The sequence below is a fragment of the Siniperca chuatsi genome, linkage group LG17 (genome assembly GCF_020085105.1).
Source record: "Siniperca chuatsi isolate FFG_IHB_CAS linkage group LG17, ASM2008510v1, whole genome shotgun sequence".
Taxonomy (NCBI): domain Eukaryota; kingdom Metazoa; phylum Chordata; class Actinopteri; order Centrarchiformes; family Sinipercidae; genus Siniperca; species Siniperca chuatsi.
In genome coordinates, this window is record NC_058058.1 from 10823126 (window position 1) to 10847302 (window position 24177).

Consider the following 24177-nt stretch of genomic DNA (forward strand, 5'->3'; position numbering starts at 1 on the left):
AGGTCTTCTAATGAATTTTTCACCCCAAATAAATTTGCTATTGTAATGGGTGCCATTCCCAAAGGTGTGAATGTTATTTAACTGAGCCACCTATTCTTCATTGTTCTTTGTTTTTGAATGACACCATGGTAGGAAAGATATGATTTTCTAGACCATCAAACCGGAACGGAAGGATCACATCCCTCTTTCAGAGAGGCATTGTACATTGTGCAAATATCCAGTGGAAAAAAGGCCACTTGATTACAAACAAACCCAGAATTGTCTGTTTGAAACTAAGCCACCAATGCTATCAAACAAAACATTATTTGCAAAAAAAAAAAAAAAAAAAAAAAAGGATTGACATTGATATTAATAGGTCTTTCTGTGGGCTTGACAATGAAACAACCCAACACTTTATCTGGATATACTGTTATCTTCTGGAAAGATTTCTCCAGTTACATTTTTGTTCATTTGAACTATTTACTATATACTGTATAAAGATGTACTATATAAAGATGTGCTATTTGTTTTTTTATGATGTCTGACTGCAGTGCAGAATAGAAACAGTATTATATCATAAATCTTTGTTATCAAATTAGCAAAAAAACAACCTTTATTTAAAATGTTAATTGTATAAGATAGTTTAGATTGTATAAGATAATTCTTCTTTTATGTTGTTTTACCCTTTAGCCCCTGGCATATTTCTACTATTATTGTTTGTTTTTGCACAATTTTGGAATATCTACATGGCATCTTTCTTGTCATAACTCTTTTTAATTTAGAATTTATTTATTAATTTATTTTATTTTACTTTTTTTATTATTCAACTATTATTATTATAAATTATAATTTATTTTAAATCATTATATATAATATCAATATAATATTATTATTTTATTCTTTTTTTTTGTTTTGGTTTGGATGCTCAGCCACGCCCCCTCGTGTTCCCACGTGATTCTCTGCCGCAGCAACAGTCACATGACCGAGTCTTCGGCTGGTTACTTCCTCGTACCACGGTTGTTTTTCCTGCGGGAGAAATTAACGGATTCGCTTTGCTTCTCCGGTGATACAACACAGCTGTAATCCAGATCCCGACAGTCAGGACTGGAGGAGAAAAACACCGGGGAATACAACCATCGACCTGTGCGTAGCGTTAAATCGTGTTCACCTGTTAGCTACCTAAACTGCGGAGAGATGATCATCGGAGGGGCGGGTAGCTAGTTGACTGGATAAACGCCCGCCCTTTCGATTTAGAAAATAAAACAAACGCAGCATTTTATCTGCTAGAAGAAGGCCAGCTGCTGCTTTTGCTCCCCGTGACTAACGCTGACATTAGCAGCAAGTGGTGGCTACTTGACGTTAGCTAGCTCTCTTTTCCCAAACAACCAGCCATCGATATGTCGAAATACACAAGCTTTCCAGATCCGATGGACGACCACAACCCTTTCCAGGTGATATGAAATATTAAGCTAATATTATCCTGTGCCAGTGCAGTCTGTCATGCTGTGTTTGATGGATGTTGATGTTTGCTGTGAATAATAGCAGGCGTGTTGTTGCTCATGTGACGTGTGTGTGGCCTCTTCTGGGCCTTTCTGCACCCCCTTAATCTTTGCCCACTTGTAGCCCTTATTAACAATGAATACCTTAATAAAAGCCACTCCGTTTTGTTGCATGAGGATTAATGATCCAGCAGACCAAGTCAAAAGTATTACTGTGCTAATTAATTAACCCTTTGTTTTGTCTGCTAGGACCCTGCAGTGACTCAACACAGCAGCAACACAGGATATGCCACACTGGACCTTTACAACCCATTTGATAACACGACCGGGGTGAGCAATAGTTCTTCCTTACCCGTGAGAGAATAGGGGGCATATTGTTGATAATGTACTGTCAATAATGTAAAACACAACAGTCTTCTTAAGTGTCATTCCTGGGCTTGGCTTGCCATGTTTTCTTTTGCTAGAGATGGGGCCCCTGGGGCAAAAATTTGCTGCTTTGCCCCTATCAACCATCCGTTCCCCCCACTGTCTGTGTGTTTTGTACAGTTTTTATAAGACGGAATAGCACCTGGCTTGATTTGTTGTGTTGTAATTTGAATTAAAGTTAATTTGTAAGTATGCAACATGTAAGCACAAGGCTGCAGAAATGCAGCCAGATGATCAGACTGAATTGCCATTTAGTTTGATGTTTAATCCAATAGTTAGTAGCTTTTCTATTCTGTTCAGCTGTCCATTGTGTTTACAGTGTCTATCAACCTGCTTTCAGATATGGCTGCACGATAAGGGAGCTTTTCTGTTATCCTATCCAAATAAATAAACTAATGCTTTAAAAGTGGGATAAAATATTTAAATTAAATTATGTTGTAAAAAGTGTGTTTTTTTAATTTGAAATAGAAATAAACTAGAGATTGGTCTGTTTAGTTGTTCTTCAGATAAAGGAACTGACTGCTGTTTGCCATTTCGTTTATTTTCGTTAATTTATTGTATTTGAATCGATGAACAAATCACAGATGATGGTGGCAATAAATTTGTCTGGAACCGGGCTAGAAAAATCTCTTTACAAGACCTCAAGATTAGATAATAAAGCTGCACCCACCTTAATGCCCTTATTATGTCAGCTGATCTTGTGCTTTAGTGGTGCAAAATACACCATATTTCGATCAAAATAGCCCAAACCAGTTGACACACAGTAAGGGTGGAGCTATCACTACCCCTAGAGTTCTGGGGCCCTGGTGCAGGTTCCTGCTTTGCCCTGTTGGTCATCCAGCCTTGGGTATGAGGACTGGATTGTATATGAATGTACTTTATTATACATTGTGTCTTTAAACATTAAGGAAAAAGACCATTTGCCATGAAATCAAAAGAGCTGAAATATACACATTGCAATGTGATATATACACCTCAGTTGCCTCAGAGTTTTTTGTTGCTACGAAACAATTTGGGTCTAAGTTATAGACCGTATCATTGGAGTTTTGTTGCTAGGAAACAGCTTGGGTCCACATGTACTTTGTGTCAGCTGTTGATATTAGCAAATACTGCAGCAACAGGAACTAAACTTGGACTTTTTTAGGATGTGTGAAACTGAACTAGTCTCTGTAGATCTGTCATTGTGAAACTGAGTGCATCAGCACACTCCTCATGGCCACTCCCACAATTATTTACAGTTAATTGTGGGACACACCCTTGTGTAACCCTGTTTTGACATAATGCAGACTCACTCTGGTCTTGGTCTGGTACTGGCACTGACCTTTAATAGCTACAGTATAATGTGTTTTTCATGTGAAGGTACTCATATTGTCAATGGATGTAAAAAGATGAAAACCAGTTTCAGTGCGGAAAGTGGTGCGTGCATCTTTTTTCTGGCTTTGCTTACAGGTTGTGTCACATGAGGTCAAACTGATGTATGATGTCTGTTATTTTACTAAATATGTTCCAGCCTCCACCACCATATGAAGCCACCTCTCCCTCCGCTCCATCTGTGCCTGCACAGACCCCACCCAGCAGGACAACACCCACTGAGCCTCGTAACTATGGCTCCTATAACTCCCAGGTATATATGCTGCAATGTAAAGACACTTGTTGCTGCACTTGTCACTTTAGAACAGGGTTCACCGTCTGATCCTAATATCAGCACATTCAGCACTTACTGATTAATCACTCAAACCAAAACCATACCTAAACATAACCACTGGTCCTACATTCTGACCTATAGCTGCACTTCATAGAAAATGGTTGATATTTGTACACTTGAAACATCGCCCAGATGTCAATGCTGATACACAAATTCTTACCTTGAAAGCATCTCCTCTGTGAATCTCTTATGATACCGGGTCTTTTACATAATCCTTTTCATTATGTATGAGAAAAACACAACCTATCTTATTTTGAGTTTAAGCTTGTGTCTTACTGTGTTAGACTGCAGTGAATGCTACCACAGCAGAGCTCCTGAAGAAGCAGGAGGAGCTGGAGAAGAAAGCCCGGGAGCTGGAGAGGAGAGAGAGGGAGCTGGAGTCACACAGCCTGGGACCTGGAGCCAGTAAGAGGGGAGGGAGGAAGTAGATTCTTAAACGTATTATTGATTTAATGATTTCAAGTCACTGTTAGCGACATTTCCCCACTGTTCTCTTCATCAGCCCGTCAGAATAACTGGCCCCCGCTGCCTTCATTCTGCCCTGTGGGCCCCTGCTTCTACCAGGACATCAATGTGGAGATCACTCAGCGCTTCCAGCGCACCGTCACCATCATGTACTACTTCTGGATGTGTGAGTTCCTGTAACTCTTACTACTGTAGGTGCTGTTGAGTGAAATCCCAGCATCGTTGTTGCAACATCTGTGTCATAATGTAACATAATTAATAAAGAGGTTTCGCTGGTGTGGTGGCAGGGGGCAATGGTACTGTATATGTGATTGGAGTGAAACTACGCTGACTCTAAAATCTCCGCCTGTTAACACTCATTTATCAGTGGAAGACAGTGGCATTGTAATTGAGAGAATCACAGAAATTGAACGTAGAGCTGACTCATGCCTGTGTGACTTCTGCTGTACTGTCTGGAGTACGAGCGGGAATGTTTGTACAAAGACTCTGACACTTTGCTGCTAGATGGAGGACTTTGGCAGGAACCAACAGAAACCAGTTGAAGGTTCAGCTGTCTTCTACATCTACACAAGAGCCAGTTCAAATTGTTGAAAATAAACAAGTTGTTGGTATTGACCCACCCAAAGTACGCACACTGGAAAAAAGTTAAAGAAAGCGTAAAGTTTGTTTGTTTTGGGATTTCACAAGCATGTTCATAAATGTAAGTTTGGGTTCTGGCATGATTTAAAATGAACGTTGATACAGATTTTGAAAATGACAGCGAGACAGAATGTAATAAGAGAGTACGGGCGAGCATAAAACAATACCTTTACAGGAATCAAAATGCAATTTTTTTGCTCTATATTTTCATATTTTCTTTTTACTGCTGAATTCTGAAAGGCGGTGATGATGGACTTTCATACTTAAGACCTACTTAGATAATTACTGCAAAAACAGCCTGTACAGCAATAGCCTATAAAGTTATATAATTATTATTCTGCTTTTGTGCCTGGGGGATTGGGATCTCTAGCCGACAAAACTGTAGAATGCAAATAATGCAATATATATTTGACAGCTATGTCATGCTTCCTGCCAACATTGTGTGCTCTGCTTTATGTTTTAGTTCCGTATTGTTCTTCTTTCACTTCTGTCTTAACACTGAATATAGTTATCATTTCATTGGAATATATCGGCTACACATAATGCTAAATCTGTCTTAAAGAAAAGTGGCAGAGAGGTCAATCACTCTGTGTGTCCAAAGTAAATTTTAACTATAATCAAAATCACATGATTACAGATTTGAACATCAAACACTTTTAATCGTGGTAGTGGTGTCATTAGAAACAACGATCTCTTTGTACAGAATACTTTCTTTAAAACTTTTTTAAAAACGGTTTGAAACTGCTTCCCTTGTCAAATAAATGTAAACATGTTGATTTTATTAACAAAATCAAAACAAAAACCAACATGAGATTAAAAAAAAAAAAGATAACCGAGGTAGAACAATTCAAACAATAATGATTCTTGTAGCTAAAGTCCTAAAACAAAACCATAGCCTTCTTGAGTTTTGACCTAGAGACAACCAAAAGGGCTAACTCTTAATCTAGCAGTAGGCTTAGGGAAGTAATAAATACCGTCATGTTAACGTCCTGAAAAGTTGGCTTTTGGGTGGGGAACTGTGGGTTGGATTTGTGCTCAGCTCTGTAACAAAGCAATTCATCCTTCTGTATTCTGTGTCACCTATTTATCCTATTTCATCAATGTCCAGTCTGCACTTGCACGATGCTCTTCAACCTCATCTCCTCCCTGGCCATGTTCTGCGTGGACCCCTCCGGTGGTGTTGGCCTGGGCCTCGCCATCCTCTGGGCCCTCCTCTTCACCCCCTGCTCCTTCGTCTGTTGGTACCGACCTGTGTACAAAGCCTTCAGGTGTGTGCCACCGTCTTGATGGAAAAGCCCACGGACCAAAACCAACGTGTTGGCCAAAATTTGTAACTTTTCTCCTTCGCTTGCTGTTTAAAGTTTTTGCTCTTTTAGGTTTTCGGGCCAACCCAAGTAAGTCTTATATGTCACTCTGAAAGTGCCACTCTTCAAATCAGACCTGCCCAGGCACAGCCTTTGGTTCGCTTCCTTAAACCGGGGGGGCCTTGATGTATGTTCTTCACATGATAAATGGCTAATAGGAGCCAGTAACTCTGCCCTTTGTTTTAATAGGAACTAAATCTGAGAGAGAAAGCAAACACACATTGCTTTATATAAAACAAGACAGCTGATCTTATGAATGTACACTTGCTGTTTTCCCCCCGTTTCTCATGCAAGGTTTTGGTTCGAAATCCCGACACACTCTTGGTGCACCCCCGAAGGTGTTTTCTCTTATGTTACCTGCTTAGACCTTTTCTCAGGACTGTGTGGCCTCTATTTCCCATTAGTATTTTTGTAGTTGGTAGGGAATGACCTTTATCATTATTTTTAGTAGATGGACTTAAATGACATCCCAGCATAGCTTCATAACTTCAACCTGAGCAGAGGTCTAATCATCCAGAATAAGTGAAAACACCTGAGGCGGTGTGTAGGGCCTTTAAAGACGTCATTTATGCTTTACTCGATTGAGTTGTTGCTTTGTTTTGCTCAGTAAAAACATTTTTTTCTCTTCTCTAGGAATGACAGCTCCTTCAATTTCTTTGTCTTCTTCTTCATTTTCTTCGCCCAAGTATTGGTCTACGTCATCATGACTATTGGTATCCCTGGATGGGGTTTCAGGTATGACTAATAATAAACAAACCATCTCTGTGTTAGACACATGCATGAGTCTTTCCAGGTCATGTTTTTCATGTTAAAACCTGCGTAAAAACAATCTGTGTCTGGTTATCTTAGCGACCATAAGCCTTTTGACTCGTCATAGCAGGAAAAGCACAGGTGTAACTAATAACATTAACGATGGCTCTGCTCTATTCAAGTGTCCCAGTGAGCCATGACTGAGCCAGCATGCGCAATAGCAAAGACGTGGAAATTGCATACCCATTTGCAGTGGTGTAATGTAACTAAGTACATTTACTTAATGACAGTACAAATTTGAGGTACTTGTACTCCACTTGAGTATTTCCATTTTATGCAACTTTGTACTTGTACTTCATTACATTTGTCTGACAGCTTTAGTTACTTTTCAGATTATAATTTTTCATGCCCAACTACCCAACAGTATAGAAAGTAGTTTAAATTAGCTCCACCTTAAACATCTACAGCAGTAAAATGCAACATACACATTAATGCAACAGTAATATCATATATAATAGTAAAACACTGACAACGACCTTAGGCTTAAGCTAATAATGATGACTAAGAAAATGACATTGTCTATGAAGCTTGACAGTTATACCTATAAAAATGGCAACCATATTTTCATTTTCAGCAACCAAAGGCTGATGCCTGGTTGCCAGCCTTGCAAACACTTTTCAAAGTTAGTGTTGAGCCCTGTAATCTGAATACTTCTTCCACCACTGCCTAATTGGAATGCAGCCATCATTATTAATGTTATTAATTACACCTGTGCTTTTCCCACTGTGACATGTCAATGTTTGTCATGAAGGAAGATGTTTACAATCAGGATATGATCATATGATTTCCAGACTACAAGGTGTAAAACCCATCAGTACAACTTGCTTACTTTCTTCAGAAAGTTGAATATGGCAGTGGAACTTTTTCTTTCATCAGACTATTAACTCTGCTTAACTAACTGTGCAGTGTCTTTATTGAAGGACAATGCTGACAGACCAAAGATAATGTGTGCATAATTAATTCCAGGTGCAAATGAGGATATGAATTGACTTCCCCCACCCCCTCGCGCTTTAAATCTCTGTTTATTTCTCTGTCTCTTTCCCTCAGTGGGTGGATCGTAAGCCTGGCTGCTCTGAAGACCAGTGTTCCCGTTGGTGCGATCATGATGGTGAATGCCATCCTCTTTACTGCCCAAGCCGCCATGGGGGTTGTCATGCTGAAGAAGGTGAAAACTGAATAAATTTGTTCACATGCAGGGAAAATTCACAGGTAGTGACTCAAATTAAGGTTGTATTTTGGACAAGGTGTCAGTCACACTATCCCTGTATGGACTAATTAGCAGGATACTCGGGTTGTAGCACCAGAAAAACAGAAACTCTGTAAAGTTTTTGATTCAGGATTCAGAATCCAGAATTCAGGATCTAGTATTTTCATGGAACATGAGAAACCTGGTTATTCGTTCATCCCTATAAACATGATCATAACAGTATCGAGGTTTCTGATCATCTGGCAGCAGGTGTGTCTTAAATCCTGAACATCTTAGCCACTCTGGGGTTAAAGTTTGGTTTCTGGTTGTTTGAACTGCGCTGCATTGACAACTCTGTGGGATTTGGCTTCTTCATCTGATCAAAGTCTGACTTTTCTTTTATTTCAGTGTGTTGATCATTATGATTTACCATCATATTTTTTATTTTACCCACTAACTATTATGTAACTTGAGTTGATAGCGCACCTTCGCACAGGACACGGAATGATCAGAAACCTGATCTTCCTCCATGAAACAGAATATCCTGAAAATGGGCCTGATTTACTAAAATAAGGCTGGTTTAACTGGTAATCTGGCCCCTGTGGTTTCTGACACTAGGACATGATCCTTACAGAATATGATCCTTACGCAATACTAGTGAACACATTAACACTCGTTAACACAAAGTCCCTGCATAGTTCTGGAAAATCTAGAAGAAAATGCATTTAATAAATGTAGTATTTGAAATGCAGGCAATTGCACAAAAAGGCAGAAAAATAATAATAATTTGTTTGTCTAGTAGGTCACATTTCCTGAAAGGAAGAGAGTAGAATCAAAATTGTCAAGATGTATTTGCACTTTCTACCTGGTCTGTGCAAGTTCTCGCACCTGCTTGTGCCCAGGTGGTCCACTTGCCATGAAGCAGTCAGTAGATAACAGTCTGAAGAATAGCCGTGGTATCAGGTTCTGCCTATCATTTTCACCCTCACAATGTGCATGATATGATGATGAATTGCTGCATGTATCCGGTGTCAGCACACTCTGCTCTTCCCCCTCTTCAGGTCCACAGTCTGTACAGGCAGACCGATGCCAGCTTTCAGAAGGCCCAGGCCGAGTTCGCTACCGGAGTCATGTCCAATCAGGCTGTACGCCAGGCCGCCACCACTGCTGCCACCAGCGCTGCCCAGGGGGCCTTCACTGCACCTCGATAGAGAGGGCCGAGAGGGGTTGGGAGGGTAAGAAGTGGAGGAGGAGGAGGGCCCTTTCAGCTTGATAGAGGATCTGTTCAGTATTTATTTCCCCACAGGAGATTAGAATTTGATTGGGGGTTGAAACTGAGTCTATATAATTACCCCTAGGCAACTGAACTTCAGGGCACGTGCATGAGACAGAGGTGGGGTTGTCTAATTTCTAAAGGTGTACAGGACAAGTTAGCTACATTGCCAAACCAGGAGTCAACAAACCTGTAGCTGAAGCTGTATCAAATTTAGTGCAGTTGTACCAAGTGTCAGTGAATGCAGGGAAAAAGCTTTTTTTTTTGTATGAAAAGACAAGATGTGTGCCAAGCTGGGCAGTTCTAGCCTCGATATGTCCCGTTTTTACTTGGATGTACATTGTGATTATGAGGAAACATGTTTGAGACAAAGAGTAGGCGCTGAACACTGAAATGTTGCCATTCTAACATTTGATCCATAACTGAGTGGCTCGACTTTGGCCAACACTATTAATAACAAGTTGTTTTGTTATTATTTTCAAATGAGAATGCCTATTTACCTTATTGCCAAAACCTCTCATACTGTAAAGATTATGAACATGTGTTGTTTGGGTTACAATATATCTGTCACTGTTCTGTTGGTGTTGCTTGTGGTTCTTATGACTATTACAGGTCACTGTCTTGGTTTTAATAAAAATATATTGTCATGCTTACACAGACTACTGCAGTTATTATTGCCTTAACTTAGTGACAAGATCGTTAACATGATACTTAAGTGTAGTTGTTTGTTAGCAGTCGTTAACAGACATTTTATGTTAACTGGTATTGCGTTGCTAGGAAACCGCTTGGGTTGCGTTCTGCACTGAAACTAGAGATACCCCTTTTTCAATACATTTGAACCAAATTTGTGTTTTTTTAAAAGAGAAGACCCCCCCAATGATCATGTTTTATTCTCTGGCGACCCCCACCATACTTGAAGGAAACTGCATCCTGATGTCATCCTGACAACTTTTTGCTTCTTGAGCTTTGGGTTTCTTTTTGCGGCTTGATTTTTGCAGCAGTGACCAGAAGCAAGTCAGACCATGAAGCCGCAGGTAAAAAAATATATATATATATATATATATATATATATATATATATTTTTTTTTTTTTATTTATTTATTTATTTTTTTACAAACTTTGTTGATCACGTCTAAAAATATTTCCTTTATTAACTATATTTATAAAAATGACAGTGTGAGGAGTGTGTTGCCTGCTCATTAATGATCTCATGTGCCGTCTGCAGCCGGTTTTCTGACTTGTCCCGGCCACCAAACCCTTCGGGACTGCTCTGATCCGTTGGACAAACGTCTGAGACTTTTATGGGCTGCCACACCGACGTCAGGCATTGCGCTTCACCGTGAAGATGGCGGAGGCTGCAGAGACACCACAACACCGGTTTTTCTGTCACTGCTGTAAATGTGAAACTAACCCCAAACTCCCGGTGAGTCACTTTGGACAGCGTTTTTTATTCCACACGTGCAGGTCTGGGAATCATCCACGCGCTCATGGAGGGGGAAATTAAGACTTTAAGAGCTCTTTCTTTTTAAAAGTCACAGATTGATTTTTAACTGTTTGCTCAAAAATTATAATTACTAGGATCACTAAAGCGCACACGTGACAGCCTGTTGGTGGTTGTTTATGTGCGTAGGTTTCAGCATGCACCAAGATCTTACATTAGAGAGAAAGAGGGAGTCAAATCTGGCGATTCACGTTGCCATATTTAGAAGCACCACTGTTGGCGACTTTGTGTCCAGTTGTCTACTGTCAACTGCTTGTGAGAGACGTAGGAGGGGCTGGCTGGGCGTCACCACATGCACTAGCACCAAGTACAGGGCTCCTAAACTGTTACGTACCATAGAGCCGCAAATAGGTGCCTTTAACCCCTGCAGCCCGATTTGTTTTGTCCCCTTTTTTGTTCAGTGAAGCCCAGCTGAAAGACCCAACATGTTTAACTTTTAATGATTTTGCTGGAGATTAATTTCTTCTGGTGGTTCAGTTCGGTGCGCACTGTGAAAGCCAGCGCATTTGTTGCGCAGCTGACGCTTTTCATGGCACGATTACGCACAGATATTGTTATGATGGAGCAAACGCGCACGTGTGTGTACGTGAAAAAGAGAGAGTGTGTATGACTGAGAGGGAGAGAGACTGTATTAATCCGGACTATATGGCCAAAAATATATGGACACCCCTGTGCATGTATTCTGTTTTTTAAAGATTATTTTTCGGCAATTTGCCTTTATGTTTTTGATAGTTGAAGTAGAGACAGACAGGAAACATGGGGAGAGGGTAAAAGGGATGACATGTGACATGTCCCCAGCCTGAATCAAACCAGGGACATTGCAATAACAATGTGCCTAACCTCTAAGCCACAGGAATGCCTCATTTTTGTGTACTTTTGGTCATGGGGCTGTTTTTTGTGGTTTGGGCTATGTCCCTTACTTCTAATTAAGGTAAATCATAATGCTACAACAGAATATAATATTTTTGACAATAGTGTGCTTCAAACTTGGTGGCAACAGTTTGGGAAAGGCCCTGTTCTCTTTCAATATGACAGTGACCTGGGGTGTACATGGCTTACATGTGGTTAAGATGCATACCGTATAACCGCCATGTACCTGGTTGGAACCTGTTGTTGCATGTCATGCCCCTCTCTAACTCCCCACCTTTCCTGTCTGTATCTACACTGTCACCATCTAATACAAAAATCACATTAACATGACAATTACCCTGTCCACAAAACCAGAACTATAAAGAGATTATCTTCCGAATTTGGTGTGAAAGAGCTTGACTGGCCTGCGCACAGCCCTGACCTCAGTCCCATCCAACAGCCTTTGGGATGAACTGGAACACTGACTGCGGGCCAGGTGGCGACTCCACTAATGCTCTTGTGGCTAAGTGAGAGCAAATCTCTGCTGCCAGGTCCCAAAATCTTGTCAAAAGCTATCCTAGAAGAATTGAGGCTGTTGTAGCTGCAGATTAATCGGCATAGTTTTTGAATGAGACGAGAAGTTTGAGTGTCCACATACTTTTGGCCGTGTAGTGTATATATTTTTTTCTCTTCAAGGATTTCGTTTGCCCCAGATGTGACTCTGGCTTCATTGAGGAGGTGACAGAAGACTCCAGGTACAGCTCAGCTTTAGTGTTCAAATGTTCTTTACATTGTAAGTTGAGATACTTACCTCTCTGGTTTATAAAAACGTTTTAAAGCATGTTCCTAAGTATTAAAATGTATGGTGATCCCTGTCGAGGCTAGTTGGAAAACTTAATCATTTAAAAAGTAAAAATTTAGAAAATACAAGCTTTTCATTAGACAGTTATCAAGAGTGTCAGGCTCTTAAAAATTGTGTTTTTCAAATTACACCACTGATATTAAAACAGATTTCTATTTTGCTGTCTAGTCTCCTGCAGGACAGCACATCAGTGACCAGCGAGGATTCAAACTCATTGTTCTCAGACGTATGTCCTTGCAAATGGCATTTTAATAAGAACACTCCTCTTTCTCTGAGGCTTTGTTTGACACATTGCTCCTCTGGTTTCTCTCCAAGTTATGGCAGCTGCTGTTTATGGAGCGCTCTGCTCTGCTGTCGCATCCGCCCTCCTCAGAGTCCGACCCAGATGACAGCGAGCAGGTATCTGCAGGTCAGAGGCGTCCTTCTTCAGTGTCGCCAGGCGCCGCTGAGGGCAGAGAACCAGTGTCTCCCTCCCAGCCTCAACAAGAGAGGTCGTCCAGGCCTGAACAAAGGCCTGCAGTGGAAGGGTGTGTGGACGTGGTACACAGAAACATCACCAGTGTTTGCTGAACTCTGAGAGTGTAGAAATCGTTTAGTATGCCAGTTATTTATTGTTGTGAACAGAAACAACAAAATCAATTTCATAGTACCAGGTTTATGAGTTTCTACAAGTTTGAATCATTACATGGGATTGATTTGCTTCAAAAGGTGATTGAACTTGGTAACGCTTTAGATTACAGCCCACAAATTACAATGTATTTGTAAAGTATTTGCAGGATATCAATAAATAATCTAGGTACAGTACCTACATATACGGGGACAAAATAAAAGTACAAGGAAAGAGGACAAGAGGTTTTGTGGTTAAAAGGGAAATTTTTAAATTACTGATTTTAATATTTACAAGGTATAGTAATATTATTACTGGATAACAAGACAAGAAAAATGGGTAAAATAAAGATTTCATGACAAATTTCAAAATCAGTTAGGCCATCATTTATTTTAAATGATGATATACTTGCGAAAAATATTTTGGGAAATTACACAGCACATTATTAATATAGTGTACAGTTATTATTGTTGCTGTGGAACCAAACACTAGGCTAAGCCTGGGAAGAAGACGGGTATACCTTTATAGCTAAAGCTATAAAATAGTGTTAGTTAATGTTTTTGAAATGATGATTGAATACTGGGGAAGAGTCATGTAGTTTTGAGATCCAATGTCAGGTCCATCTGATCATCAGACTCGATGTTAGAGAAGAATGTAGACCAGCGCTTACATCCTGTCATATCATCAGATACTTTTTTTTTTTTATTGAACAGGACGACTTTTCCTCACTCATACGTCACCTGATAACGATATGGTTATACAGTTATTGCATTATATATTTATCAAGCTTCCATACTTAAGGATCCCTATGTAACAAGTCGATATGAACATCTCAAAATCATTATTCTTCATCTTGCTTAAAAGTGCAGTCATGGGAATCTTCCTCGTTTGTCTCAGTATCAGACGTACTGTATATACAGTGTGCTGTAACACTCCTAATCTGAACAGCTGCATGCATCATCTAACTCCAAATAAAATCATAAAGGCATGGCATGAATTGAAACTGTTGAATATACAGTAAAGTATGTGTTTTGAAAGCACACTAAAGCAGATATCTTTGCCCTCTCAAGGATCGTGCAGCAGTTCTTGTCCGGCCTGTTTGCCAACAATGGAAACCCTGGTGCTGCACCAGCTGCACTGTAAATGCTCTTTAATTTTCGATTCGCATCATTTACGTTTGATTTCATCTAACGTTGTGTGACAGCCTCTCTCTCTCTCTCCTGCTCTCTTTCTGTTTGTCTCTCAGATCCAGTATGCTACAGTTGTACGCAAACCCTGGAGATTATGCGTGGGGTCAGGGAGGTCTGGACGCTGTTATCACAGAGGTCAGTCATATCAGAGGCAGTGATTTCTAAGCATTGTGACCTCATTATTAGTTTTAGCATGGTTCATGTGTTCTTCTTCCCTTTCATTCTTCTCTCTCCACCTCTTATAATGAAACACAAACGACTTTAATATCTCCTATTCCAGTCTTGACACCCGCATCTTTCTTTGTCTACACAAACTACGACTGTCTTGTTTCACTGCCTCTGTTTCGCTCTCTGCCCCCTCATTTCTCCACCCGTATATCCTTACTCTTTGTTTCTTCTCCACCTTCATCTAGTTGTTAGGGCAGTTGGAGAACACAGGTCCACCCCCTGCAGAAAAGGAGATGATCTCATCCCTGCCAACAGTTTGCATCTCTCAAGAACAGACAGGTAGCAGTCCCAGCATGGCAGACCGCACACTGGATCACATGATCGGTCCAATACGTCTCATTTTAGGAGATTGGTTTGGGTTTTGATATTGAGATTTGTATTGGAGTGCTGTGTTTCCACTTTACAGTAAGGGTTAACTTACACTATAGGACTTATAGTTAAGTTCCTCTTTCCTTTTCCCCCCCTCAATTTTTCCATTCCTCCTTATATCCTCCCATATCTTCCCTCTTCTCCTACTAGTTGAGCTGACCTCTCTTTCCCATCTTTCCTTTCCTCCTCCTATCCTTCCTTCCCCCTGATGTCTTTCCCTCACTCTTTTCTACCTCTTATCTTTCCTTTCCTCTTCCTTTCTCTCCTTCCTCTTTTATCTCTCTTTTCATCCTCCTGTCTCTCCTTCCCTCCACTCATCTTCCCATTTCTCTTCCTATTTTCCATCCCTTTTCCTATCTTTCCTTTCCTCTTCCTATATGTCCTTACGTCCTCTTATTTTTCCTTTCCTACAATCTTTTTTCTTCCTCTTATCTTTCCTTTCCTTGTTCTATCTTTCCTTTCCTCCTCCTATCATACTTTCCCTCCTCTCTTTTCCTCCCTCTGCCTATAACCCTTCATAACTTTCCTTCTGTCCTGCTATCTTTTCTTTCCTCCAACTATTTTTCCTTTTGCTCCCATATTTCCTCCTGCTATCCTTCCTTCTCTCCTATCTCTCCATCCCTCTTCTTAACTTTCCTTTGTACCTCTCATCTTTCCTTTCCTCCTTCTATCTCTCCTTTCCTCGTCCTATCTCGCCTTCCCTCCTCATGTCTTTCCTTTCCGCTTAGCCATGAGCACCATAGTTATGAGTATTAGTAAGTCATTAATAAATGTTTTTTGGCCTGGATGCAGACTACTTCTAAAAAGTAGCGGCTCAGTGAAAGGTATCACTCACAAGCATGACTTATTGACCATTTATGAAATCTGAGGTAAAAGCATTTAGAAATATGACTCATTGTAAAGTGGTATGAAAGCTGCTAAATCTTCATTCACACATCATTAAACTTGGTGGAGAGGACTACATTACAAATGTATCACTGTGTTACACTGTAATGGCCTATAGACCAGTCTTGCACATTTGAGATGTAATGAATCATCAAAAATTTTACGACTGGGTTTTCTTCATCTACTTTCTCACACACTCATACCTTCTGTTTCTGTTTTACTCTCCCAGACTGCAGACTGGAGTGTCCAGTTTGCAGGGAGGAGTATTCATTAGGGGAATCTGTCAGGAAGCTGCCCTGCCTCCATTACTTCCACAGTGAATGTATAGTGCCTTGGCTGGAGCTGGTAAGGACAAGGAGTGGATGTGGGCTGTGGGCTGAAGGGTTTGAAGGTCTGTTAGCTTTGTCATGAAGTTTTTAAGAGTGTGTCACATCTTAAATTGAGGGCTGTGACAACAACACAGACCTTTTTGTTGCCAAAAAGTGTACTAATGTTTTCTGCTGTTACACCACTGACTTTGTACCTGCAGCTTAATACGTTTTTCTCTCCCTCTCACAGCATGATACCTGCCCAGTGTGCCGAAAAAGCCTTGACGGTGTCGACAGCAGCCTCCCGCCCACGTCAGAACCCCCAGAAGCCCGCTCCATCAGGACAGAGCAACAGGAGAGGCAGGCAATCTGAGAAGAAACTCTACTTCCTTTACTGTTTTCAAGAGACACGCTTCTCTCCTCAGACCTTTCCCTGCCACAACGACTGCTTTTAAATAAAATACATTACGTTACTCTCACTCGATTCACGCATCTCTGCCAAGGACCTTTATGTTTTCTACTGCAACATCTTCTTTAAGCTACATCACACATAAAAAAGGACCCTGCAGTTTGCTGAGTGCGGAGGTTGATGTGTCCTTCTCGCTACACTGCCCTCTGAGGTGGATTTCTGAATGACTGACTTTGATGTTATGAACTAATCACCACTGAGCTGCCAGTTGGTGTCAAAATGACGGGAATTCACAGAGTTATGAAGTAACACTTGCATTAAGGCTCTTAGTAATGCAGTAGATTTTGTGGACGTTTTTCCACCCAATCTGATTCAGCATTGATCTCCTCTCTACTTAAAGCTGTTATTAAAGCCTAACCTTGTGATCCTCCTCCAAACTGTGTATTCATACCATACTGCAGACTTTTCACTGGTCTACCAACCGGTCTCTTAATAATCAGTTGGGTTAAGATGGCAGTTTTGTTTCACCGAGTTGAGTGCATATTTGAGGCTTTTCTGTTTGCCTTTTGTGGTCAGCAGTGTTGTAACTGCTTAATAGATGATTTTTTTTGTCAGATCTTAGACCTCAGTAGAATAGAATACAATAGAAAAGTTGACTTGAATATGGCAGTATACGAGGAATACAGTAGAATATAGCCTAATCCAATAAAATATTATCAAATAAAACATAATAGAGCAGTATATCATAGAATTGACATGAATATGAAATACACACCTCTGTTTCAATACAGCAGTATACAGTATATAGCCTATACAGTAGAATATAATTGTTGGCTATGAAGCAGAAACAGTTGCATAAAATATATATAGTGCTCAAACAAGTCAGTTAATCGAATAGTCGATGCCCGAAAATTAATCGTCACCAATTTTGATAATAAAAAGTCTTTAAAGTAGTTTAAGTCATTTATTAAGCAAAAATGCCGAACATTTGTTGGTTCCAGCTTCTGAAATGTAAAGATTTGCTGCTTTTCTCTCATTTGTATCATTGTAAGTTGAACATTGTTGGGGTTTTGGACTGTTGGTCAGACAAAACAAGCAATTTGAAGACATGATGTCACTGTGCACCTTGGGTAACTTGTGAAGGCCATTTTTTTTTTATATTTTCTGAAATTTTTTAAACTAATCAATCAATTTGAAACAAGCAATAATGGAAATAAGCAGTTGCAGCCATAATAAATTAGCATAAATATAGAATATATTCTACATCTAACAAAAGTCAAATAGAATAGAATAGAATACAACATTGGTGATTTTCATTATTCATTATATTTTCGATTCATCAATTAATCATTTAGTTTATAAATAGACAAAAAAGTGGAAAATGCCCATCCCTATTTCCCAATCCCAAAGTTGGCAGCTTCAGATTGCTTGTTTTTTTTACCAACAGTCACAAAGATATTTAATTTACAACGATAAAAAACACAGAGAAAAGCAGCAAATCTATTTTTTTTTTTTTGCTGAATAAATTACTCATTAATCGATTGTAAAAGAAAAAAGTTGCCCGATTAATTTAACGTCAATGGACTCAAGGAATAGTCGACTAATCATTTCAGCTCTAGCATAACAGAAGCGCTAACATCCTTATATGAGGCAGAATTACTTATTTATGGGCTAAAGGGCTCCCGTTGCCGTCTGCTGTTCCTATACTGTGGCGTTATGTTGACGCTCTCTGTAGCAGCTGAGACCGGGCACCGCCAGTTTGACAGTTGACCGCTGCATACCAGTAAACACACCCTCAACCAGCCCAAACACAGCTCTCCGCGGCAACCGAAAATAGTTAAATAATGTAACACAGACATTTTTGTCAATGACCAGGGACCGCAGAAACAGCTTACGACCTACATTTGCTCTCCTCTCCTTTCCTCCCCTCTCCTCTCCTCTCTCCTCCTCTCCCTTCCGCCCTCCTCGGTCAGTCCTCCTCCCTCCCTCCCTCTCTGGGACTGAGAATGCCCGTGTTGTACTGACACAGTAGCGATACGGGCTGAGCAGACATGGAGGCCCGATTAACGAGAGAGGCCCGTGCTGACACATCCAGGCCTAGCTAACGGCGTGTCGGAGTGGATTTCGGAGCATCTCGGGATATATAACGGATACCAGTTGCTGTAAGGAAAAAAGATTTTAGCACCGAGGAAGAAGAAATAGAGGGAGATCCATTTCGGGTCTCTGTTGATTCAACGCAGCCGCCATTTTGTTGACAGTTAGTGTTTTTTTAATAACCTACACGGCGCTGCATCTGTTATTTTATACCGCTGGAATATAATTCGCCACATTTTTGCGTGCGTATTTCAGTCGATTTAATTGTGAGTTTGTCTTTGAACCAGCGTTGGGACATTTTACTGGTTCCGCTGACTTGCTAGTGCATCGTTAGCCGTCGTAGCTGAGATGTAGTAACACGAGTGCCTACGAGAATGTGACGGAGATGTAAGATTATGTACATCACTTGCCCAGGGTTGTGTCATATTCACTCGGTTTACACAAATAGTTTGAAAGCTGTAGGCGTTTGCTACTCATTTGCAGCCTACATACAGTACAAGTTAACGTCAAAGCTGTGCATGGCGAAATTAGCCTAACGTTAAATCGTCCTCAAACAGCCTGCTGATAGATGGCTAGTTAGCCGCTGCCAGTGCCATTGATACAACATTGAGCACAGGCTGTGTATTATTGGACGGATGGTAGCTACTAGCTTGTTACAAAATAAACACAAACCTTTCGCAATGCATGTGTTATATTAAGCGCCAAGTAGCCACGCCATCCCCATTACTTTACCGCCTTGCCTGTTATTGCCCTAGATGTTATAGAAATACATTTTTTGGGGGGGATGCTTTGCATGCTGGCAGTCGGCTTACACCGTCGCAACTTTGTGTTTTGGAGGTGGCAAGGTTAACAATCAAATTTTAGTAGGCGGTCAAGAGCTGTGTGCATTGGTTTCTGATTGAGATTTGTGGCTGCCTTTATTACTATTACCTTGTAATAGCTTATTTGACACATCTGAAAACAGCACAAACATTTATTACGCAATTGTAGCTTGAATACTAGACACGGAATACACATTTCAGACTGTCGCTTCAGCTCATGGTACATGCCTTAGATTTATATCCTAAAAACAACAGTGATAAAGCCCAAATCTGACAGCTTTCATGTTTTTGGTTTTGACAATTCAGCACTCGGAAGATTAAAATATGTGGCCACCACGTTGATACACACGAAGGGAGGACACAGAGCCAAATAATGTGAACACCGTTTCTGGACAATTACAGAGGTAAGTGGATAATATACAGATGCTTCTTTGATTTATTGCTGCTGTTGACATAACAGTGTAGATTCTCTGAATCAGATTCTTCACTGTTACTGTTTTGTCAGTGCCTTAAGCAGATTTTAATAGTCCAATGTTTACGCACGAGCAGATGTTTGCAAAATTGTTTCTCGACTGCATGCATTGCAGTGTCACCCTAACGGCTTTCAGAAACTGCAAGAGCATGCCTCTGAGGCCGGATTTCCTTTCGATTGAGACACAAATTACCAGTATGACTAAACAGGGATGAATGTGCTGAGTGAATATGAATACTTAGACAGAAAATTAAGGATGATCCGTTCGCAGACTCGTGAGTTAAGCTATCCCCTTGAGGGGCAGTGTTGACTGTACAGGAAACCGAAAGCAGATAACGTTTTTTGGTTTGTTCAGCCCTCCGCTGGTCAACCACGTTTTTTTTTTGCATAACACGAGGCGAAGTGTAACTTATGCTAGTTAATTAAAATTGTATACACGCATTTTATGCACCGTGTTGTAAGACAGTTAATAACAGGGAATGAACTTCCCTGGGCTGCGACAGACTGAGGATGTGTGCATGGTGCTGGTCTGACCGACACCTGTCATTCCGGTCCGATTAATTGCCGCCTCTACTGCAATTCGTTTATCTTCGGGGTTTAAACACTATAGCCGCCTCTTACATTTAATGCCACGGTGTGTTACAATTATATTTGAGCACTTCCATTGTTAGATGATATAAACTAAGGGTAGCAGTAACGGATTTTGGCTGGTACCCCCCAGCACGACTCTGTACTAATACCGATGAGGGCAGACGCCAGTCCTCGTGTGAATGATGTGGGGGGTGGGTGGGTTGGATACTACTGCTATGGCCAGAGGGAAATCAGCAGTTATGAACAACGTGTGCAAAAGTGAGGAGGGAGTGAAAGGAGGGAGGGAGTAAGGGGAAAGAAATGGGAGGGGGCACGGGACGTTGTTTACTACGTTCCTGCCTGCTCTGCCATTTCTAAGGCTGTTGGCCTGATATTGATTATTGATTATCTGTTTTTCATTTTAATTTCTGACATTTGTTCTCGTTTTTTATATACCTGTCCTTCTACTTTAACTCTTAGTTATTGCTCTGAATGTAAAAGCAAGCAACAGACAGGCATGACTGATATCTGTCTTCAAAACCAGTAGTGCTGTTATTCTGTTGTTTTGCATTATGATGATTGTAACACCCCCCCAAAATGACTGCAGTGTGGTCTTAACTGCTTTGTAAATACAAAAGTACCTCAATGCTAAACATGAAAGTGATATGCTTTAGTGTTAAAGCTTAGCAATCACAAATTAGAAAGCGATTTGGCCCAGTATCAGATCATTTACAGGAGAACAAGTGCCAGTAAATGACCTGACTTAGCTTGTTAGAGGTGAGAAGAATGTTTTGACTGTACTGGAGGCTTTTCTCTAGACTTTTGTCAGTAGCCTCTCACAGAGTTGGGTACCACAGAGGCTTATTTTTGGCATAGCTGCTGTCAGGCAGCGGAAGCAGCTAGTATCTCTGTGAGCGTTTAGTATAAAAGAATGAGGAGAACATTTGTCACTCAGTGAGAGAAGGACACAGGGAACAGAGTGTGTGTGTGTGTGGGGGGGGTGAAATGTGTTTTTGATTAAAGTAGGAACACAGTGACTTTAGTTTGTGTGCTGTTACTACTGCTTTCCAAGTTTGCGAAATAGAGTCAGGAAAAGGATGGAAAAGCTTAAAGAAAACGGTGAAAGAACACAGAGATTGATGGAGTGTTAAAGAAAAGAGGGAGGTGTGATTTGAGTGTGGTATGTGTAGCGAGGGGGAGTCCGCAGTTTTGAGGCGAAATGGAGTGAGTAATTGAAGTAAACACAGAAAGGAGGGCGTGGGGGAACTACAGGCCAGACTCCAAAAGGGCTGCATTTACTGTGTGGTTCCACCAAAAAAATCTCTACTACTGTTTTCCACAGTCATAATCCAAAACAAACATGGTCTAACTCTGTGTAGGGTAGATTCCTTTTTTTCCTCTTGAAGTGACACTTTACTGATGTGACGACTTGTATGACTTTCCTGGGGCTCCATTAAGCGGCTCCTTTAGTGCTCTCCACTAATGTAGGGCGCAGAGAAACCGCCGGCACGTTGACGCTCTATCACTCACTTTCAGTTGCTGCTGGCGAAGGCTGGGAAAGGCGGTCGGATCCTCTGTCTAGTCCCAGAGGGCTCAATGTGCTGAGGTCACAGTTCTGAATTGCCTCCAAATGACTTCACCCAGAGAAAGCACCTGCTTGGGGGTGAATCCGCATTAAATCACTCAGTGGCCACGGGGAGCTGTAGACAACTTCATTGAATTGGGCTGTCCTCTAAGGAGCACAATTAAGAAACATGCTGCTCTCTGCTGCTGCTGCTGTGCTAACGTAGGGTATGAGCAGTTTGCCACCATCACAGGCTCCCGTTTTTACTTCAGCTAATGAGGGAACTTAAGGGATTGCTCATTTGGCATTTTATCCTGTAACACCTAGGAAGGAAATGGTAGCACTGTGGGATTAACTCTTGATTCTGGACTTTGTGGGCTTTGTAGTTCTCAGGTGGACAATTCAAAGACCTTGAGCTTAAGGTTACATTTCTCAGGTAGAAGAATCTTTGCTGTGTAAATAGGTCACAGATTGTTATAGGCCGTGAGGACGAACACACCATAAAAAGTCACCCAGACAGGATGAAGGACAGCCTCTAACCAAATAGATGATAAAAATTGTTGCCCTCCATCTGCTTTCCACCATCATTCATCTAAAGACATTTTTATACTTCTCAGTTGCAGGGCACTGTTTAAAACTGTCGGTGATTGGTTGATGTTCTGTGTTGCGGTGACTAATGTAGAATTTGTTTTTGCCCCCTCCAACCTCCCTTTCCTTCTCTCTCCCTGCTATACCTGTCTTTACTACTACAGTTGAAGGACGGAGAAAGAGGGCTGGGCAGCCGAGGAAGGGAGAGAAGCCACCTAAAAACAAGGAGAGCTTCACCCTCACCGTTATCCCCCTCCCCCTTTTCCCCCTTCACCCCCATTCCACCCCCTTACAAAGACTCTATCTGGTATCCACAACATCCCCTCCCTAGTAAACCTGCATACCCCCTAAAGTTCTGATGGATCCGAAGATTCAGGGGGGAACTGCAACTCCACCCCCTCTTCTCTCAGGTGCCCCCACAGGGGAGCGAGAGAAGGAGGGAGGGGGTGGAAAGAAAGAAGAAGAGGAGGAGAAAAAGAAAGACAGAGAGAAGGAGGGAGCTGCCGCTGTCTCTGCTGGTACAGGAGGGGCAGGGGCAAGTGGGCCAGGAGGTGCCAGCGGTGACCAGTCCCATTTCTCCATCAAAGAGAGCAGCCTGTCCGAGGGCAATGTCAAACTTAAGATTGGCCTTCAAGCAAAACGCACGAAGAAGCCCCCTAAGATCTTGGAGAATTACGTGTGCCGACCAGCCTTCAGGGCCACTGTGAGGCATACCGGGCGTGGAGGAGGCAGTGCTCGTGGAAACCGTGCAGGGGCTACAGGTGATGGGCCAGGCAGTCAGATCCAGAGTCCTTCACATGGCAGGGAAAAAGAGAAGGAGAAGAGTCCCAGTGTCAACAGACCAGCCCCATCATCTTCATCAACCCCCTCTGCTAAAGCTCCTACACAACCTCCTCCTGCTCCTCCTCCCACCAGCATTACTACCCTGTTACCCTCCCAAGTGAATGGGAGCGCTCCAGCAAAAAGGGTAAGGAGGGAGAACAGCAATGGATTCACACTCTGACACTCTGCACAGTTGCAGATGAAGATTAGGCTACACTAATATTATTATTATTATTAATTATACTGTTTGTAGAATTAGATTCCACTGGTGGCTGCGTAGGATTGTTTCCGACTCCTGTGATCCAAACATTTCCAATAAATCCAGTGTTGTAAAGTCCAAAAGTCAAAATGTATTGAAAAAGATAGATGAAAAAAGAATCATTTCCAAAATTTACAACATGTTTTATATAACGAAATATTCTGCTTCAATCCATATTTGTTGGCATTTATCCTTTCAAAAACAACATTTTCACTGCATTCACAAAACAGTTTGCTCTCCCGTTTGCCGCACATAAAGAAAGGCACGCACCGGTATTAACCGGGCGGTCTAGTAGCAATCTAACCATAGATTACATTTATATAACCACAATAACAAAAAATCAATTTCGGCTCTAACACTATTAAAGTAAATTACCTAAAGTTGTTACAAAAGTTGTTTTTTTTTTTTTTTTTACTGTGATGACGTTATAAAA

The 24177-nt window shown here is 41.2% G+C and overlaps 3 protein-coding genes across 8 annotated transcripts in view; all 3 read left to right on the forward strand.

Annotated features, from left to right (window-relative positions):
* Nucleotides 1–945: 945 nt before the first annotated feature.
* On the forward strand, nucleotides 946–9999 carry scamp3 (secretory carrier membrane protein 3). Its single transcript, XM_044171630.1, has 9 exons — nucleotides 946–1430; nucleotides 1728–1808; nucleotides 3415–3528; nucleotides 3894–4014; nucleotides 4112–4240; nucleotides 5822–5981; nucleotides 6711–6812; nucleotides 7935–8052; nucleotides 9135–9999. The coding sequence occupies exons 1-9, from the start codon at nucleotides 1377–1379 to the stop codon at nucleotides 9282–9284; spliced, it is 1029 nt and encodes a 342-aa protein (XP_044027565.1). The 5' UTR covers nucleotides 946–1376; the 3' UTR covers nucleotides 9285–9999.
* Nucleotides 10000–10146: 147 nt separating this feature from the next.
* rnf115b (ring finger protein 115b) lies at nucleotides 10147–16979 on the forward strand. 3 transcript variants are annotated; one of them, XM_044171631.1, is made up of 10 exons: nucleotides 10147–10380; nucleotides 10572–10769; nucleotides 12393–12451; nucleotides 12727–12784; nucleotides 12874–13085; nucleotides 14236–14304; nucleotides 14412–14490; nucleotides 14769–14862; nucleotides 16067–16182; nucleotides 16396–16979. In XM_044171631.1, the coding sequence occupies exons 2-10, from the start codon at nucleotides 10692–10694 to the stop codon at nucleotides 16516–16518; spliced, it is 888 nt and encodes a 295-aa protein (XP_044027566.1). In that variant the 5' UTR covers nucleotides 10147–10380; nucleotides 10572–10691; the 3' UTR covers nucleotides 16519–16979. The 3 variants fall into 3 exon arrangements, with proteins under 3 accessions (XP_044027566.1, XP_044027568.1, XP_044027567.1); XM_044171633.1 differs by lacking the exon at nucleotides 14236–14304; XM_044171632.1 differs by lacking the exon at nucleotides 10572–10769.
* A 1450-nt stretch (nucleotides 16980–18429) lies between these two features.
* The window catches only part of ash1l (ash1 (absent, small, or homeotic)-like (Drosophila)), a 31947-nt gene continuing 26199 nt past the window's right edge, over nucleotides 18430–24177 (forward strand). For 2 of the 4 annotated variants that reach the window (XM_044171625.1, XM_044171629.1), the window contains exons 1-3: nucleotides 18430–18716; nucleotides 19776–19873; nucleotides 22828–23630. In XM_044171625.1, coding sequence (XP_044027560.1) covers nucleotides 23022–23630 — 609 coding nt within the window. In that variant the 5' untranslated portion in view covers nucleotides 18430–18716; nucleotides 19776–19873; nucleotides 22828–23021. Of the gene's footprint in view, nucleotides 18812–19016; nucleotides 19036–19775; nucleotides 19874–22827; nucleotides 23631–24177 lie in introns of those variants that run through there. The other 2 variants (XM_044171626.1, XM_044171627.1) reach the window with 2 other exon arrangements.

Bases quoted from the DNA above. Each gene is read 5' to 3' on its own strand.
- scamp3 (XM_044171630.1), top strand. From the start codon at position 1,377: ATGTCGAAATACACAAGCTTTCCAGATCCGATGGACGACCACAACCCT. The intron at 1,431-1,727 runs GTGATATGAAAT...TTTGTCTGCTAG, and splicing joins ACGACCACAACCCTTTCCAG to GACCCTGCAGTGACTCAACA. The intron at 4,241-5,821 runs GTGAGTTCCTGT...ATCAATGTCCAG, and splicing joins CATGTACTACTTCTGGATGT to TCTGCACTTGCACGATGCTC.
- rnf115b (XM_044171631.1), top strand. From the start codon at position 10,692: ATGGCGGAGGCTGCAGAGACACCACAACACCGGTTTTTCTGTCACTGC. The intron at 10,770-12,392 runs GTGAGTCACTTT...TTTCTCTTCAAG, and splicing joins AAACTAACCCCAAACTCCCG to GATTTCGTTTGCCCCAGATG. The intron at 14,491-14,768 runs GTCAGTCATATC...ACCTTCATCTAG, and splicing joins TGGACGCTGTTATCACAGAG to TTGTTAGGGCAGTTGGAGAA.